Source organism: Rhamphochromis sp. 'chilingali', assembly GCF_963969265.1.
Source record: "Rhamphochromis sp. 'chilingali' genome assembly, chromosome: 7".
Lineage (NCBI taxonomy): Eukaryota > Metazoa > Chordata > Actinopteri > Cichliformes > Cichlidae > Rhamphochromis > Rhamphochromis sp. 'chilingali'.
In genome coordinates this window covers 5,840,597-5,856,383 of record NC_137934.1, presented here as the reverse complement: position 1 = coordinate 5,856,383, position 15,787 = coordinate 5,840,597, and the positions used below count along the sequence as shown (strand labels likewise).

The 15,787-nt window shown below is 42.5% G+C and overlaps 2 protein-coding genes across 4 annotated transcripts in view; one reads left to right on the top strand and one right to left on the bottom strand.

Annotated features, from left to right (window-relative positions):
• LOC308399669 (bromodomain-containing protein 1-like) overlaps window positions 1–15,787 on the top strand; it is a 31,681-nt gene that overhangs the window by 1,326 nt on the left and 14,568 nt on the right. Inside the window, exons 2-11 of one of the 2 annotated variants that reach the window (XM_080887030.1) lie at window positions 1,086–1,218; window positions 1,324–1,497; window positions 1,598–1,792; window positions 1,888–1,992; window positions 2,461–2,683; window positions 2,846–3,015; window positions 3,155–3,230; window positions 3,671–3,801; window positions 13,876–15,277; window positions 15,355–15,523. In XM_080887030.1, the coding sequence (XP_080743156.1) occupies window positions 1,086–1,218; window positions 1,324–1,497; window positions 1,598–1,792; window positions 1,888–1,992; window positions 2,461–2,683; window positions 2,846–3,015; window positions 3,155–3,230; window positions 3,671–3,801; window positions 13,876–15,277; window positions 15,355–15,523 (2,778 nt within the window). Of the gene's footprint in view, window positions 1–1,085; window positions 1,219–1,323; window positions 1,498–1,597; window positions 1,793–1,887; window positions 1,993–2,460; window positions 2,684–2,845; window positions 3,016–3,154; window positions 3,231–3,670; window positions 3,802–13,875; window positions 15,278–15,354; window positions 15,524–15,787 lie in introns of those variants that run through there. The other variant, XM_080887031.1, reaches the window with a different exon arrangement.
• Window positions 3,909–11,845, bottom strand: zbed4 (zinc finger, BED-type containing 4). Of its 2 annotated transcripts, XM_080887033.1 has the most exons (3): window positions 11,670–11,845; window positions 8,865–9,099; window positions 3,909–8,666 (listed from the first exon to the last, which is right to left on the bottom strand). In XM_080887033.1, the coding sequence occupies exons 2-3, from the start codon at window positions 8,904–8,906 to the stop codon at window positions 5,124–5,126; spliced, it is 3,585 nt and encodes a 1,194-aa protein (XP_080743159.1). In that variant the 5' UTR covers window positions 8,907–9,099; window positions 11,670–11,845; the 3' UTR covers window positions 3,909–5,123. The 2 variants fall into 2 exon arrangements, with proteins under 2 accessions (XP_080743159.1, XP_080743158.1); XM_080887032.1 differs by having other exon boundaries at window positions 3,909–9,099; window positions 11,670–11,844.

Sequence of the window (15,787 nt, the reverse complement as noted above, 5' to 3'; positions counted from 1 at the left end):
ATTGGGCTTTATTCTGTTCTGTTGTGGCATCAATGCTTTTGTTCTATTTTATTGTTTATTACAATGTTGCTTATCACAATATATTACAACTTGATAACATGCAGGACTGTTGTGTTCCCTGTGATGAGGGTGTCCTGAAAAATAATAAGTCAAGAGCACAGTAAGCAGTCCTGAAACTTAGGACTGGACTAGGGCTTAGGAAACTTGGACCCCCCAAAAAGGAAAAACAAAAACGAACCCAATAGACAGCAAAAATATTTGCAGCAGTCTTTACAGCTTGTGATATTTTTAATTAGGTGTTCACTACAAGATGAACTACACTACATGGTACAGAGCTGTCAGTAGTATCCTTCCACAGATGACAGAGTAACTGTGAGAATGACTTAAAAATACATTGCAACACATCTCAAATTTGCATGAGAATGCCTGAATGTTGCTCAATTTTACTAGATAAATCTTCTCTGGGAAGATTAGACAAAGGTTTACCTTTATAAGAAGCATGCACTGTACAGTGTAGGGGGTGAAACAATGCTGTGAAGACATTGTAAAGCACGGTGGAGGGAGGATCATGGTTTGGCTTTTTATTTTTGTTTTTTTATGGTCTGGATATCTGGACATGCAGAGTAATAAATTCAAAATTCAGTCAAAAACATACATACAGTAAAATACTGGGGCATCACTCCATGATTTGAAGCTTAGAAGAGTCAAGACAATGAAAAACCAACTATAGGATGATTAGAAAGAAGAAATCCATGTTTTAGAACAGCCAAGAGAGTCCTGACTTTAACATAACAGAGATGCTTTAGACAGTTTACTTGTTTGTTCTGATAAAAAGGGAGAAAAAAATCCATGACATCTGGGTAAATTCCAGGTCTTGCTTAGGGTCATGTGATTTGATTGAAAGCGAGAGATTAGATTGTTTTATCTACTCTTGTTTTTGAGCTCCTTTAAATCACTTATACGGTGATTTAAAGGATTTTAAATCACTTATAAATCACATTTATAAATTTTAAATCACTTTAAATCACAGTGATTTGTGGCTGTATAAGTCTTAGAAAGTACCTTTTTTTTTTTTTTCTTTTCAGTATGACCATCATGAGTTCCCCGGTGTGGTGCCGCGGACTTTCCTTGGCCCCCTCTTCCTCTCCACGCTCTCCTCCCCTGTTGTTTTTCTTTCTTCCCTGCTGGATGCACCAAAATTCTACACACAGCTTATAGGTAGCGTACCATCTCACTTTTTGTTGTTTAGTATCCAAACCACTGAGATGTAAAGGTAATTAAAAGCTCTAAAGAGATGTTTAATGTGCTGTTCTTTCTGCACAGTCCGAGCTTCCCTGGGAGTGTGCGTCATCGGTGCACTGTGGCACATGCAGAGAGAAGCAAGGAGGCAGTTTGGCTCCACAGTTGCAGACCTTTTCTGCCTTATATGTGCATCTCAGTTTCATTTAATGTTCTACAGCACAAGGACACTGCCCAATGTATTCGCCCTGCCATTAGGTAACCCATCAGCTCTCATTTGAGTTCTAGTTTCTTTCTTTGTTATTTTTGGAACTTAAATAATCGAGCATTATAATGATGAGTAAAATTCTCGGCCCAGTTCTTATAGCATTCACATCATGGATGGCTCAGAGATATGGCCGGTTCATCTCCCTGTCTGCTTTGGTCATCATTGTGTTCCGGTCAGAGTTGTGCATCTTTATGGGCCTCATGTTACTGATGTCGCTCCTGAGCAGGAAGCTGGGGCTGCTGCAGCTGCTGAAATATACTGTTCCTGCTGGGATATTGTCATTAGGTTAGTGGTTCATCTATAATAAATACAGTGTATGTCTAACAATATTAAAAACGTGCTGATCACTGTTTGTGTTTGCTTTCCTTTGTCTCCTGCAGCTCTGACAGTGGCTGTTGATACCTTCTTCTGGAGGAAGCTCCTGTGGCCTGAAGGCCAGGTTTTGTGGTACAACACCATTCTCAACAAAAGTTCCAACTGGGGAATATCCTTTGATTTATTCCAGCACATCCTGTTTGCTTAGCTGTTTGATAGTTGGGAAACTATGGGGGGGAAATGACAACCACAAGAAAAACACAATGTATTAGAAAATGTGACATTTCACTTTATGGAAATAGTAGGAGAGGATAACTGTTAGAGTTAGGACTTTGTTGACTGTGGAAAAATTACTTTCCTTGTTGGACTGAATATTTCAGTCATTTTATTTGTATTGCACAATTTCACAGCAACAGATTTCTTAGTTTATAACTGTTAATTTAATAAATGTTTTAGTTTCATGGTATCTTAAAAGCGTGTTGATGAACAGCATGTTGATGCCCTTTGTTAAAATATTCCTGTATGAGTCCAGTCTCCTTTAGCATTCTAGCTCAGTTAAAATTCAGGTAATTTTATGACATTGTTGTTGGTTTATTGTTGGTTGGTTATAGCAGTCCTTGACTATTCTCCCCAGTAAACCTCTCCATTTCTCTGGTACTTCTACTCTGCTGTACCTCGCGCCCTGGGCTGCACGCTGTTCTTTGTCCCCCTTGGCCTCCTTGACAGGCGAATGAGAGCACTGCTGCTGCCCACAGTGGGCTTCATTCTGCTCTACTCACTGTTGCCCCACAAAGAGCTGCGTTTCATCATATACACTTTTCCCGTGCTCAGTTTGGTGGCTGCGCGTGGTTGCTCTTTCATGTAAGCTGAAACGTACGGCACCTGTCCTTATATTGAAAGAAGAGTGAATGATCCTAAAAAGTTTCCTTTCTCTTAAAATTGACATTGAAATTTGGAGAGCTGAAGCTGTTTGTCATGCTTTTTACTGTTTTGTTTGTTTTTTCCTCCTTCTATGTGATTTAGTTTGTGCAACTACCAGAAATCCTGGATATACAAACTGGGTTCTGCATTTGTGGTTGGCCAGCTGTTGGCAAACACAGCATACTCTGGTATTTGCCTCTATGTTTCTCACCACAACTACCCTGGAGGCAGAGGAATGCAGGAACTACACCGGCTGTTGCCAGCCTCAGCAGGTTGGAATCACATCAAGCTTTTTTTTTTCTTTCTGAAGGGAGCGCTCACACAGTTACATATTTAAAAGTCTGTCAGAAATGCAGGAGATAAAGAATCGTGGTTTTCTAGTGAACTCTCATTGTTGCTGTCTTTCCTCAGATGTATTTGTTCACATTGACACCTACACTGCTGAGACTGGAGTTTCACGCTTCCTACAACTAAACAAAAACTGGAGGTTGGTGTTTTATTTTGATCTGAAATCTGTCCACCAGTCTTCTTTTTTTTTTTTTTTTTTTTTATATACAGTTTTAAATTTTCTATTTTTTTGTGTGTGTTTTGAGTTAAGCTTAGAATTCAGAAAAAAATTTGGCCTCACTTCAGTTTTCAGTATCTGTATTGTCAGTTTTAGCTTTTTTCAAATATTATAACATGGGTAACATTTGGAAATGGGGAAATTGTTACAATCTCAGAATAGGTACTGCAGTACAAATACTTTGGAAAGGCAGGTCAGACATGCTGGACCTCAATAAACATGTCTGTGAAAGCCTTATGAAGCAGGTTACATCATCAAAGTGACAAAAATAAATACAGCTTTATTTTTTTATCTTAGCTTTTTAAGTAAACTTAAAATATTATTTTAAACATTTTTAACACTTTACTTCCCGTTTTCAACAGATATGACAAACGTGAGGACTTGAGCCCCACGAGCCCAGCTATGCAGATGTACTCGCACCTATTGATGGAGGCTAATGCGACCAAGATAGAATTACTCCAGGACACCCATCAGCCTCTGACCTTCATAGAAGGTTACCGCAACATTGCCTTCAGTGTGTTTCACTTCCCTCCTGTCAGAGTGCACTTGGAGAGAAAAACTGTGCTGATGGAGAGAAAGGCCATCAAAACAGTGACTTAAACAAGTGTTGGATTTTTTTCTTTAAATTTGCTGACCACTACTGTGAAACCAGTGCTTTTACAGAATAATAAAAAGTATCTCTCCAGGTATCACATTTCCACTACAAAAGATTATCAGTGTTGCATTAACATAGTCATGAATCTAAATCTTATCTGCTCTCATGCAAGGAAACGAGCTACCACACGTTCTCCGTGAAATTATTTTGTCTTCTGAATAAATCTTTGTATTATTATTTTTTAGCTCAGAGGATAACAAAAAAAATAAAGTTCACTGAACACTGGAGATGCTTAAAATGAAGTGAAAACATTGAATTCTTGTACTCGTGTGCCTTAAGGCTCCACACTAAACACCAGCTTTTCGGTCTCATTGATAAGAACAAGACTACGATATTGTGTAAGGAAAACCTTTATTTACAAATGACTAAAATTTGCATGTTTCCAGTCTCAATGCTAAAACATTTATGAAATTAGGTTCAGAAGTCATTTAATATAAAAATGTACAGTACATTGTTTTACTCAATAATAAACCCATAATTTAAACCCCTGGACATAAACTTAAATTGTGCTTGAGAGACAAATTGTATATTCCAAACAAACCCCATTATTCAGAAAATACAGCAATATTATACATGATCTCAAAAACATATCAGCAAGTTAAAAAAAAAAAAAAAAAAAACTAATTCTAAATGACAGTACCGTGAGCCACAAATTCACAATGGAAATTAAATAATATAAACTTAAAATATCTTTCAGTCACAGCATTTATTTATTTTTTGGGGGCCATGTTTTCATTCAGAAAACAACTCTTATCTTTAATCATAATATTTAAAAAAAAGCATCCTGACGTGATCTGCGCAATTTCAACAATATTTACAGCGTTTTTGACCTGAAGTAGTTTTGGATAAGGCACAAGGAGAGAGTAGACAAAGGAAAAACATTGATTTAGAAGCAAACACATTATCACCAACCCCTACAGCTAGAAAAACCCTCCCTCCCTGATACACTTCTGAGACTTTTCATCACAACAGCTCCAAAGTGTTTTAACAGTAGTACAGAGAATACAATAAAGCCTCGATCTGGCCTTTGCATTGAAAATCAGTGTATTCAATGATATTTTACATTTTGCCCGACAGAACCCCACCCCCCATTTCACAGCTATGCAACTTGGTCCTTAAATAAAGGGTTTTCAAGTTAATGCTCAACAAAATAATTATGATCAGTACTGAAAATAAATCAAGGGGAGGTTGACCTTGAGGAACAGCAGACCCTCCATGTTTTCTAGCAAAGGCCTGGGCTGATTCAGGGCACAGTTGACACTAGCTGTGCTGAACAGTGTCTCTGCTGGGACAATGCTCGGAGGGCAACCCACGTAGCGGGCGGCTACTTTGGCAAGATCAGGCCATAGGAACTTTTTCAGGTTCCAGTAGTCAAGGGGGTCACAGCTTTGATCAAGTATGTCTTCCTCAAGATACTCCAGCACTGCCAGCTCTGAGGACTTTGGCTTCTCCTCGTTTTTTATCTTTTGCCTGATGTCAGCCATCAAGGACCAGAGGTTGTCCTTGTTTGAATTTGCAGTGCTGGATGAAACGTTGGCCTCATTGCAGCCGTTGTGCAGCAGAGGCTTGACTGCAACTGAGGTAGAACAGGACATGTCCAGCTCCCGGATCAGGTCTTGTTTACATCTTTCAGCTTCTTCCTCTGTGAACAATGACGTTTTGTATCGTGGGTCCAGCATGGTTGCCCATATGTACTGAGGGTCGTGAAGAGTTGCAGACATCCTGCTCACCATCGCTTCCTTTAGAGACTTGAGCATGTTGTCTATTCCCACGGTCTCGTCAAACAGCAAGTCTATTTTTCTGTTGAGAATATGAATGAGTGGTATCACTTGTCCCAGAGTGGCAGTGCGGTTGCTCATCTCCCTGCAGGCAACTTCAAAAGGTTTCAGTGCATTGCAGACTGACAACATTACTTCCCACTGATCGCAGCTGATCATTTCCCTGAAATTGCACTCGATCGACATCTCGTCGATGGCTTTCTTTTGCTCAACCAGTCGCTCCAGCATGAAAAAGGAGGTCATCCATTTGGAAGGGACGTCCTGAATGAGCTGGTTCTCTGGCAGCTGATGGACCCTCTGGAGCTCAGCCAGCTTCTCCTTGGCCTTTGCTGAGCGGTGCACACGCTCACAGATCTTTCGTGCAATACTCAGAAGGTTCTGAACCATTCGCTGGCTCTTTATGGCTTCACTAACAATGAGGTCGATGGTGTGTCCAAAACACTGCATGGTGAAGTGACCGTGGTCCTCCAAAGTGTTTTTGATGGTGGTGTTGTCTGTTACAGTGAACCCCTTTTTCAGCCCTGATGAGTTGATCCAAGAATCCCACAGATACTCGAGCTGCTTTGGGATGTCATGCATATCGTGATCAGAGTCTATTTGTGAGACACTTAGGAGAGCAGAACAGTGAAAGTCTTGACCTTGGGGTCTGACACTTGACTCGTACGTCGCCCAGTGGGCGGTAAGGGTTAGGTATTCCCTTGTCTGGCTACTGACCCAAATACTAGTTGTGAAGTGGACAACACCACCTTCAGCTTCTTTCAGGTGGGTCAACACAACCTCCTTCACCCTTTCATACATATCTGGTATGGCAGTGCTGGTAAAGTAAGAAGAGGGTGGTAGAGAATACTGAGGCTGGAGGTACTCTAGCAGTCGATTCAGTCCAGCATTCTCCACCATAGCTGATGGCTGAAGATCCAGTGCGAGCATTTCTGCAATAAGTTTGGTGATTTTTTTGGCAACCGGGTGGTGTTCATCAAATCTCTCACGATTCTGTTCCGTTTCATAAACAGAAGTGTCCATGAGCTCTTGTTTAACATGAATTTCAGCAGACGGCACATCACCTGAGATAGTATTGTTACTTTCAAGAACATGTCCGTGAAACCTCTGCATGTGCCTGAAAAGGCAGCTTGTGCCGAGGTTTGTAGTCTTTTTGCCTCTGCTAATTGTGCGGCTACAGTGCAAACAAACCACCTTTGTAGGGTCAGCAGGCGAAATGGAAAAATGATTCCACAGTTTTGACGTCTTTTTACTGAAAACAGGCATGGTTTGTGTTTTTTTCTCACTAAGGGGATTCTCAGTTTCTTTGGCTGAAACTGGATCTGTTGCAGTGAGATTGGTGTAGGGATGAGGGGAAGATTCCTTATCATCTGTGCTTTTTTGGTTTTTGAGGACATCTGGGTGACGTCTCATTAGATGTCTCATTAAGCAGCTTGTACCAAAATCGCCCCGTTTCCCCCGACTGATGACACACGGACAGTAACGGCACAGTGCTTTTAACTGGTCAACAGGTGACACTATGAAATGGTGCCACACTTCTGATTTAACCCGTTTCATGATCTTTTTGTTTTGCTGAAAAACTGAATGATCCTGATTGAGGCTGGGGCCTTCAGAGAGGTCACATGGTGATGAAGTCAGGGGTGTGTCCTCCCCATGAGTTTTGAAGGAGAGGTTGAGTGTGGTCTCCTGCCCTGAGAGATGCATCACCTCATCAGATTCTTCCTTTATATCCATGCTTTCCTCCATGCTTTGGGGTAGTTCATCTGATATGGTTTCTGGTGATGATGGAAGAAGGGGTGATTCTTTTTTGAGTTCCAGTGGATCCTGTAGTTGAGTGCGGGACAGCAGCGAGGGCGGGTTAGCATAGGGTGGCGGAATGTGATTTCCCTGTCCATTCTCCTCAATTACAACCTCTTTGTGGGCTCTCCACATATGCCGGATAAGACAGCTTGTCCCCAGATCCTTTCCATTTTTACCCCTACTGAATTCATTCATGCAATGAATGCATACTGCTTTGGAATTATCAGCAGGCGACAGGTAGAAATGTTTCCATACAGCTGACCTGCGACGGGAGCTAGAGCTTTTTGGGGTCCCTGGAAGGCGCTCAGGCCCTCCGTCTGACATGTCTTCGGCATTGTTTTCATTGGAATGTGAGGATGGGAGGGTGCTGCAAACAGCGTCGGCATTGGCATACGGTTCTAGTTTTGGTTCGACTTTGGGTAACACTTCTTTGGATGACAGGTCTGAATTTTCAGCTGAGGAGGTGGACGGTGAAGTGTTTTTTGAGGCAGAGCTAACAATGCTATTTGTCAAGTCTCCGTTTTTTGGTGAGTTTGGGGAGGGAGGTATCAAAGATGAGGCAAGAGGGCTAGTCAGATTATTTGAGGATGCGTCGGCTCCGTCTTGCAAAAGCACAGTGGGGTGAGCCCTTCGTACGTGCCTCATTAAACAACTCGTGCTGAGGTCTTTTTCGTTCTTACCCCGACTGAACTCTTTCATGCAGTATAAACAGATTGCTTTGGTACTGTCTCGTGGTGATATGCAGAAATGATTCCATGCTGGAGATTTTTTCCGTGGGTTGGTCTGACTCCTCATAGATGACAAAAGACTCTGAGTGACAGCGTCCATGGCGACATCATAAAGGGTGCTTGTGTATCCACTTAGTAAATTGCTATAGTCATCGCCATCTTTAGTTACAAAAGGGCCAACTGAGCTGCCAAAGGGTAGTCTGTCATCATCCTGGGTTTCTTCCTCCATTCCATTAGCATCCTGGATCTCCCCTTTGCCATGTTCACTCAATTCGCTGCCATTTTCATACTTTTCACTCTCTCCATTTCCCTCGGTGTCAATGTTTAGGCATTTGTCTGAAAGAGTGGGAGAAGCTGCAGCACTCTTATTTGCCATGTCTGTCTCAAACAGTCCGTCACCCTGAGAAGAAAAGTTGAAACAAGGAAGAGAGTCTTTATCCAGTGTTATTGAGGAGCAAGCAGGTGACTTTGCATCAGCAGTTTCACGGGGGCTAATGCTGTAGGATTTGAACACATAGCCATCCTGCCCTTCAATTTTCAGGCAGGTCCCCTTTGCCTCTCTTTTTCTGCGTTCTATGGAGCCATTAGGTTCACTGACCATTTCCTCGCCCATATGTGAGACCTCTTCCTCCCCATCCATGGCAGCAGCCCAAGTGTTTCTGTAGAATAGTCAGGTCTGCGGTGTCAAATGCAATCGCTTTTTTCAACTGTGGTCATCGATACAGCAGCTCTCAAGCAGGTGTTGGGATGTGGGTGTTGCCGTCCAGGACACAGAGCGTGTGCTCGTCCCTCTCCATTTATGACTGGAGTAGCTCCACTCCTCCCTACAAGACCTAGAGAAAGATAGGAAGCGAGAGAAAAATAGATCAGATAAGGGTATTCTAAAAATAAACACGACTCCAAAAACCAGTAACACAACATGTTGTGCCATAAACAGCAGATTGTACTTTCATTTAGCCACACACAGCCACAAGAAAGTACAGAGATTGAAAAACAAAAGCACTTAAGTAAAATCAGGTTTCATTAAACGTACAATTTACAAGAAGGACTGCTAATTGATTTGACTCTGCAAGCACAGTTTTAGTAAACATAGAAATTTTGATTTTGTAAGGGGTAAACCATTCTGTCGGAATAGACAGACGGGTTGAGGCTTAGTCTTGCAGTATTCAGGTGCAGCTTGCACTTTTAAGGATCATTGTGATGCTCAAGTATTGCGTCATAGCTTTTAAATGCACTTGGCTACCTAGGAAATTCATGAGCAGAGCACTGCTCAAAGTGTATTCCGTTGAATTGCTGCTTCACGCGATCATTGTTCCAAGTTGCAAAATCCCGTACTTCCAAAGCGCAAGACTTGATAAAAAAATCTTTTGACACATGTAATGATTTGAACAGTTTCCTCATCGTCGCCCCGTATCTGGCTTATACGGGGCGGTCGTGGCTCAAGAGTTGGCAGTTCGTCTTGTAATCGGAAGGTTGCCGGTTTGAGCCCCAGCTCGGACGGTCTCAGTCGATGTGTCCTTGAACAAGACACTTCACCCGTTGCCTACTGGTGGTGGTCAGAGGGCCCGGTGGCGCCAGTGTCTGGCAGCCTCACCTCTGTCAGTGGCTACAATGTAGCTTGCCATCACCAGTGTGTAAATGTGTGTGTGAATGGGTGAATGAATGTAGTGTAAAGCGCTTTGGGGTCCTTAGGGACTAAGTAAAGCGCTATACAAATATAGGCCATTTACCATTTGTCTGATTGTATTAAGTAACACATCACATTTATGTACCACTAAAAATATGCTGCACAACAGCCAAGCTGTTTAAAACTTTACTCAAGTACATTCTTGAGTATGTAGATTGAATTGTATTGAAATCCTTGAGCAGTTTATGAGCAAAAACAAACCTGTACAACTGCAAGCAAAACACTTTTGAGAGTACTAACCAACAATGTAATAACCTTTTTTGGTATAAAAGTATGATAATCTGATATAATACAATTTTATATACCCAGGTGCAACAAGCAAGTGAAAAATTAAAGGAAAAACACAGAAAAATTCTTATTATTGTCTTGTCCAATATGTGCTGCCATTTGGTGTTTTCATAACAGTAGCTTTCTATCACATCAGCACAAAATCTCCCTCGAGTGTTATATTCTGTTACTAGGAAAGCCATAGCATAGGATTCATTCATACTTTCAATATTCAAATCATTCCTGTGAGCCTCTTGAGCCTTATTGGTGGAGGCATTTTCATTCTGAAAGGTGTTAAAAAAAATATAATTCAACCTAACTGCAGACACATAATAGGCCATGGGGTCAGGTCTAATGTGGTCCATTAAGAATGACAAATTAATGTTATGCCTCTGTTCCATAATTTGGCAGTAATATTTACTGCCAAATTTACAATAACATATAATAACATAGTGCCTCTATGTGCCAGCTAACTGAGAGAATGCTGTGTAAACCAAATAAAAGAAACTAGGGTCAGTGTTGAAGCAATTTTTCCTTAACTACAAAACTCACTCAGTGTTAACACCCAAATGTGTGCAACTAAAAAAAATACATCAGCTCTGAGAACATTAGCTTAAGTACTCGCTCAAATGTAAATCTGGTTATTTTAAATATGAGCTTTCTAATACAAAGTAAAACAAACAAAAAAAAGAGAAAAATATATCTAAAATTCAAATTTAGATTAGACATAAATCACACATTAAAATGTGTCCAAAAACAACCAACTTTAAAACGAAATACTAGTACGAGATGGGGCTTTTAAATGTAACCAAGTAATTTTCTACGTGAGCAGTGGCAAACCAGTTTTCCGGGTTTGGCTAAAGCGCTAGTCAGGAAGATGCGAGAGGACAGCAGAAATAGCCAACGCTAACTAGCCTGCATCTTCTCTTAGCAGAGAACTTATGAATAGGTATTTACACACCGGCGTTCGACTCGACCCCTAACGAACAAAAAGTCACACTTACCATTAAACTTGCACCACCAATATATGCCAATACGTTCTATAATAAACATTACTGGCAGTTACGCTACATCATCAGCAAACACCACGGTGGCTATCCTGGTGCTAACTGTCTTAGCCGCAAGGCTAATAACAGACAAAAAACCACGCAGACACAACACTTGTGTGGCGTGGATTTGTATCACAAAAAATAACAGCATTTACAACTATCTTATTAGCCTTGCATTACCCCGAGGAACACGTTCAGCACATTTCGGACCACACCATGACTGCTAGCTGGTTAGCTGCCAGCTAGGCCACACACAGGACACACTAGCTAACCTGGCGAGGCAGAACCCAGCCGTGGCGACACACGAACCACACGGGATCCGAATCAGACCTAGACTCACCGCGACGTCCTCACCACATTCAGCCCCTTTCACACACACATACGAGTTCAGTATACTTACTGTTGAGTACGACGACTTGTTCACTGGGTTTCGGTTCCTAAACGGTTAAATATGACACATTTGATTGATCCGGAGGGGGGTTCACTTTTGTTGCTTTTGTCTCCTGGTTTGCTAGCAGTTCGCGTTCGGCCGAAGCAGCTCCACACAGCGACGGACGGAAGGAACAGGTTTTAATGATGTCACCGGGCACTGGGTCTCCAGTATGGCGAAGGGGGTAATAAATTTTAGTATTAAGTTGCATAAAACGGTGTTTTACTTTGACGTTTCACTAATTATAAACAGAAATGTTTAACTAGTCCGTTCTAATGATAGATTCAATTACTTCATTTGCATATTCAGTTAACTTGTCGACCCGTTTACACGACCTAATAACCTATTTTCACAGAAATTAAAATAATTAGATTTTTTTTTAGAAATTTACGCATGCTGCCGGTGTAACAGGACCAAAAACTAACACATCCATTTGTTATTGCGAAATAATACATCAGTTAATAAATAACTTTTCGCGTGTGTTGCGTTCACGGTCTGGAGTGCCACGTTGGGGTCCAAAAAAAGTAAATGCAAAATATTTTAATCAATGCAAATTATAACTGCGCTAAACCGAGGGGGGTTCTTGCCCTTAAAAAAGACGTCTGGGCCCAGCGGACCGGTCACTGGGGTGTGGCATGTTCTGCTTGTGTCCTCCAACCTGTCCTCTATTACTACAAGAGCAAATAATAACGCCAGAGCATGACACTCTGAAAGTCGTCTTATCCGCTGCTCTTATGACTTGATAGCCACGGCCCCCAGAGTCAAAACAGACATGTCTCAGCGTTCCTTACATAGCGCTACTGTCCGTATTCGCGCTTTGTTAGGTTTGCAGCTTTGTCTTTGCAATGCTAGTATGGTTATTACAAAAGGCAACGCACTGATTGTGTGACAGATGGGCTTTTGTGTGAAATCTACGACTCACCACAGACATGACCTCCAGCGTCACACGTAGACCGGTGCGTACGGGTGGGAGTTGTCTGCTGAAACGCATTGTTGTGTTGGGGGATGATCCGTTCGTGCGGCTGCTGCTCTTACTGCTATTTGCCTCTGCTCGACTGTGGCTAACGAGTGACTCTAGCCAGTAAATGGCCCACACAGCAAATACTTGTGTGCTTTGTGTAGAGTTTAATATCGAAACTTCAAGGTACAAAGCGGCCTCTTCCTCTTTTATTAGCAACTGAAAAGAGCCCCGTATCGCCCGTTGGATGAGAACATTGTGCCCGGAATTAGCGCCACTTAGTAGGCCGTATTGCCATTGCTTTGTAGGACTGCTGGCTAGCAAAACTGCTCGTGAATTTGAGGTATGTGCTGGGTTTTATTTGCTATGCTGTGGTCGGTGCGTTGGCGAAAAGGGTACATGCTGTGCAAATGCAAAAAGAAAAAAATATGTATAGGCTTAACTAGCTATAGTGCGGCCTTTTAAGGGCTACTGTTTTTTATTGTTTTTGTTTTTTACGCGATTCGCTCCGTTTTAGCAGACGGTTAGCTCCGTCTGCTAGTTAGCTGGCTAGCTAATGTTATTGTTAGCACCTTGGTCACTTTGGCTGCGAGTCCTTGCTGAAAAGGCGTTATACCTCTGCAGCAAATGGGCAAGTGCTAACTCCTGCGCTCCCATATTGCCCCGTGTAACCGCCTCCCTCCCCCATTTAAATGCATGGGCTCATTGACAAAATTGTAACGTAAAAACTGGCTGCTATGTTCTAATTTACAACAGCTAATCTGTGTTTTTTTTTGTTTTTTTTTTTTGGGGGGGGGGGGGGGCATCGGTGAAAACTGTAAGTTTCTTTTGCCCTCTTAGTCACCAAAACTCTGTTACTTTCTAATACATTTAACCCGCAGAGTGTTTAACTCCCCCCTCCCGTTCTCATTTAAAAGACATCAGTTGGAATAAGAAGATGTTGCTTGTCAGTTAAACAGGTACACTGATTTTTACCAGACGTCTTATTTGCGTATTAACAGTTTATTTTCGTCGCAATGTTGAGCATAAAAGAAGCTGTATCAGAGAATTAAGTCTGTCTTTAAGTTTGCAGTGAAATTATTGTATTTTACTGTGATTAGGTAAATAACCTAATTTTCTAATGTAACTGTTATTACCTTTATTTGAAAATTCAACTGGGATGCTTCCAGGCATCCCATACACATGTCTAACCGCTATCCCTGTCGTGTATCTCCACAGCAACACGGAGCGTCAAGATGAAGAAGAAGGCTCGGCAGCACCGGGTTGCGGTGCAGAGGCCGCCATCTCCTATCAAGCCCTCGCCCAACAAGCAGATCTTGACCTATGCCCAGGCGCAGCGCATGGTAGAGTTCGAACTCGATGGCCGCATCCACCGGCTCAGCATATATGACAAGCTGGACGTGATCTCGGATGATGACCCCATGGTGCAAGAGATAATGGAATGCACCAGCAATAAGGAGAATGCGGAAAAATCGAAACAGCAGGTCCTCCTGAGGTCAGTGAGACTGAAAAACAAGGAGAAGAAGAATGCCGCACTTGCCATCGCAGGCCATGTAGAGGGAGGAGGACACCACGCTGGTAGCCACGCTAGCCCAAAACTTCCAGAGCCTAAATTCCGAACTGTAGAATATAATCTTCCAGCTGTTCCTAAACGCCCATCTGCCTTTTATAAATATATAGATAAGACGGAGGAAGAACTAGATGAGGAAACAGAGTATGACATGGATGAAGAAGATTACGCCTGGCTGGATTTGGTCAATGAAAAACGACGAAGCGAAGGGGTTAGTCAGGTGTCTCACAATGTTTTTGAGTTCCTTATTGATCGCTTTGAGAAAGAATTGTACCTGGAGAGTCTGGACAAAGGGAGCGAAAGGCAAGCTCCTATCGATGATGATGCTGTTTGCTGCATCTGCATGGACGGAGAGTGTCACAACAGCAACGCGATCCTGTTTTGTGACATGTGCAACGTGGCCGTACACCAAGAGTGTTACGGAGTGCCCTACATTCCCGAGGGTCAGTGGCACTGCAGACACTGCCTTCAGTTGCCGACTCAGCCAGCAGAGTGCATCCTTTGCCCTAATAAGGGCGGAGCAGTAAAAAAGACTGATGATGACCGCTGGGGCCATGTAGTCTGTGCCCTCTGGGTCCCAGAGGTGGGCTTCTCCAATACCACCTTCATTGAGCCCATCGACGGCATCAGCCACATTCCTCCAGCACGCTGGAAGCTCACGTGCTACCTCTGCAAGGAGAAAGGGGTCGGCGCTTGCATCCAGTGCCACAAAGCCAACTGTTACACTGCCTTCCATGTCAGCTGTGCCCAAAAGGCTGGTCTATTCATGAGGATGGAGCCAATCAAAGAGGTGACAGAAACAGGAGAGCCCACCTTCTCTGTGAAAAAGACGGCCTATTGTGGCGCCCACACACCTAACGGGTGTGTGAGGAGACCTCTTGCCATGTATGATGAAGCCAAACTCAGAAATGGACTTTGTAAGAAAGGGGACAAGGGCAAAGGACAGTCCAAAGGAAAACAGAAACGGAAGAGTAAGAGCAAGAAGCCCGAGCCTGATGTGGAAAGTGAAGCTGTACCGCCTGCTACTGTGCCTACTTTTCCTGCTCACAGGTATATTTTTCTACAACCTTCTACTTAAGTGGGAAATGGCTTTGGTTTTCTAAAATCCCTCATTTTCATCCCTCTAGGTTACAAACCATTCTGAATCAAGTATCAATACAGAAGAAGAAAGTCTTTGTAGAGCTGGTCCTCAGTTACTGGAGACTGAAACGGCAGTCCAGGAATGGGTTGCCCCTCATCAGACGCCTTCAGACAAGACTGCAGTCACAGAAGAATGTGCAACCGGTTTGTTCCTCTGTCAGTTAAGCGCACAAGACTTGTAGCCTTCATTTATCTTTTTCCCAAGGTTTTCAAATATGTTGTCTCATTATTTGCACAGTCATAAATTATGCTTTTGTTACAATTTAATGTTTTCGTTCAACACTTTATTGCTTGTGTTAATGAGATTTTTGACCATGCTGTGTGAATCAATAGCAGTTTGCTGTGAAATGGGCATCTTATGTGCCAAATGAAAGAAGTTGCTGTTGCATTTGTTTGTTGAGAATTTGTGCAAGTTGATAA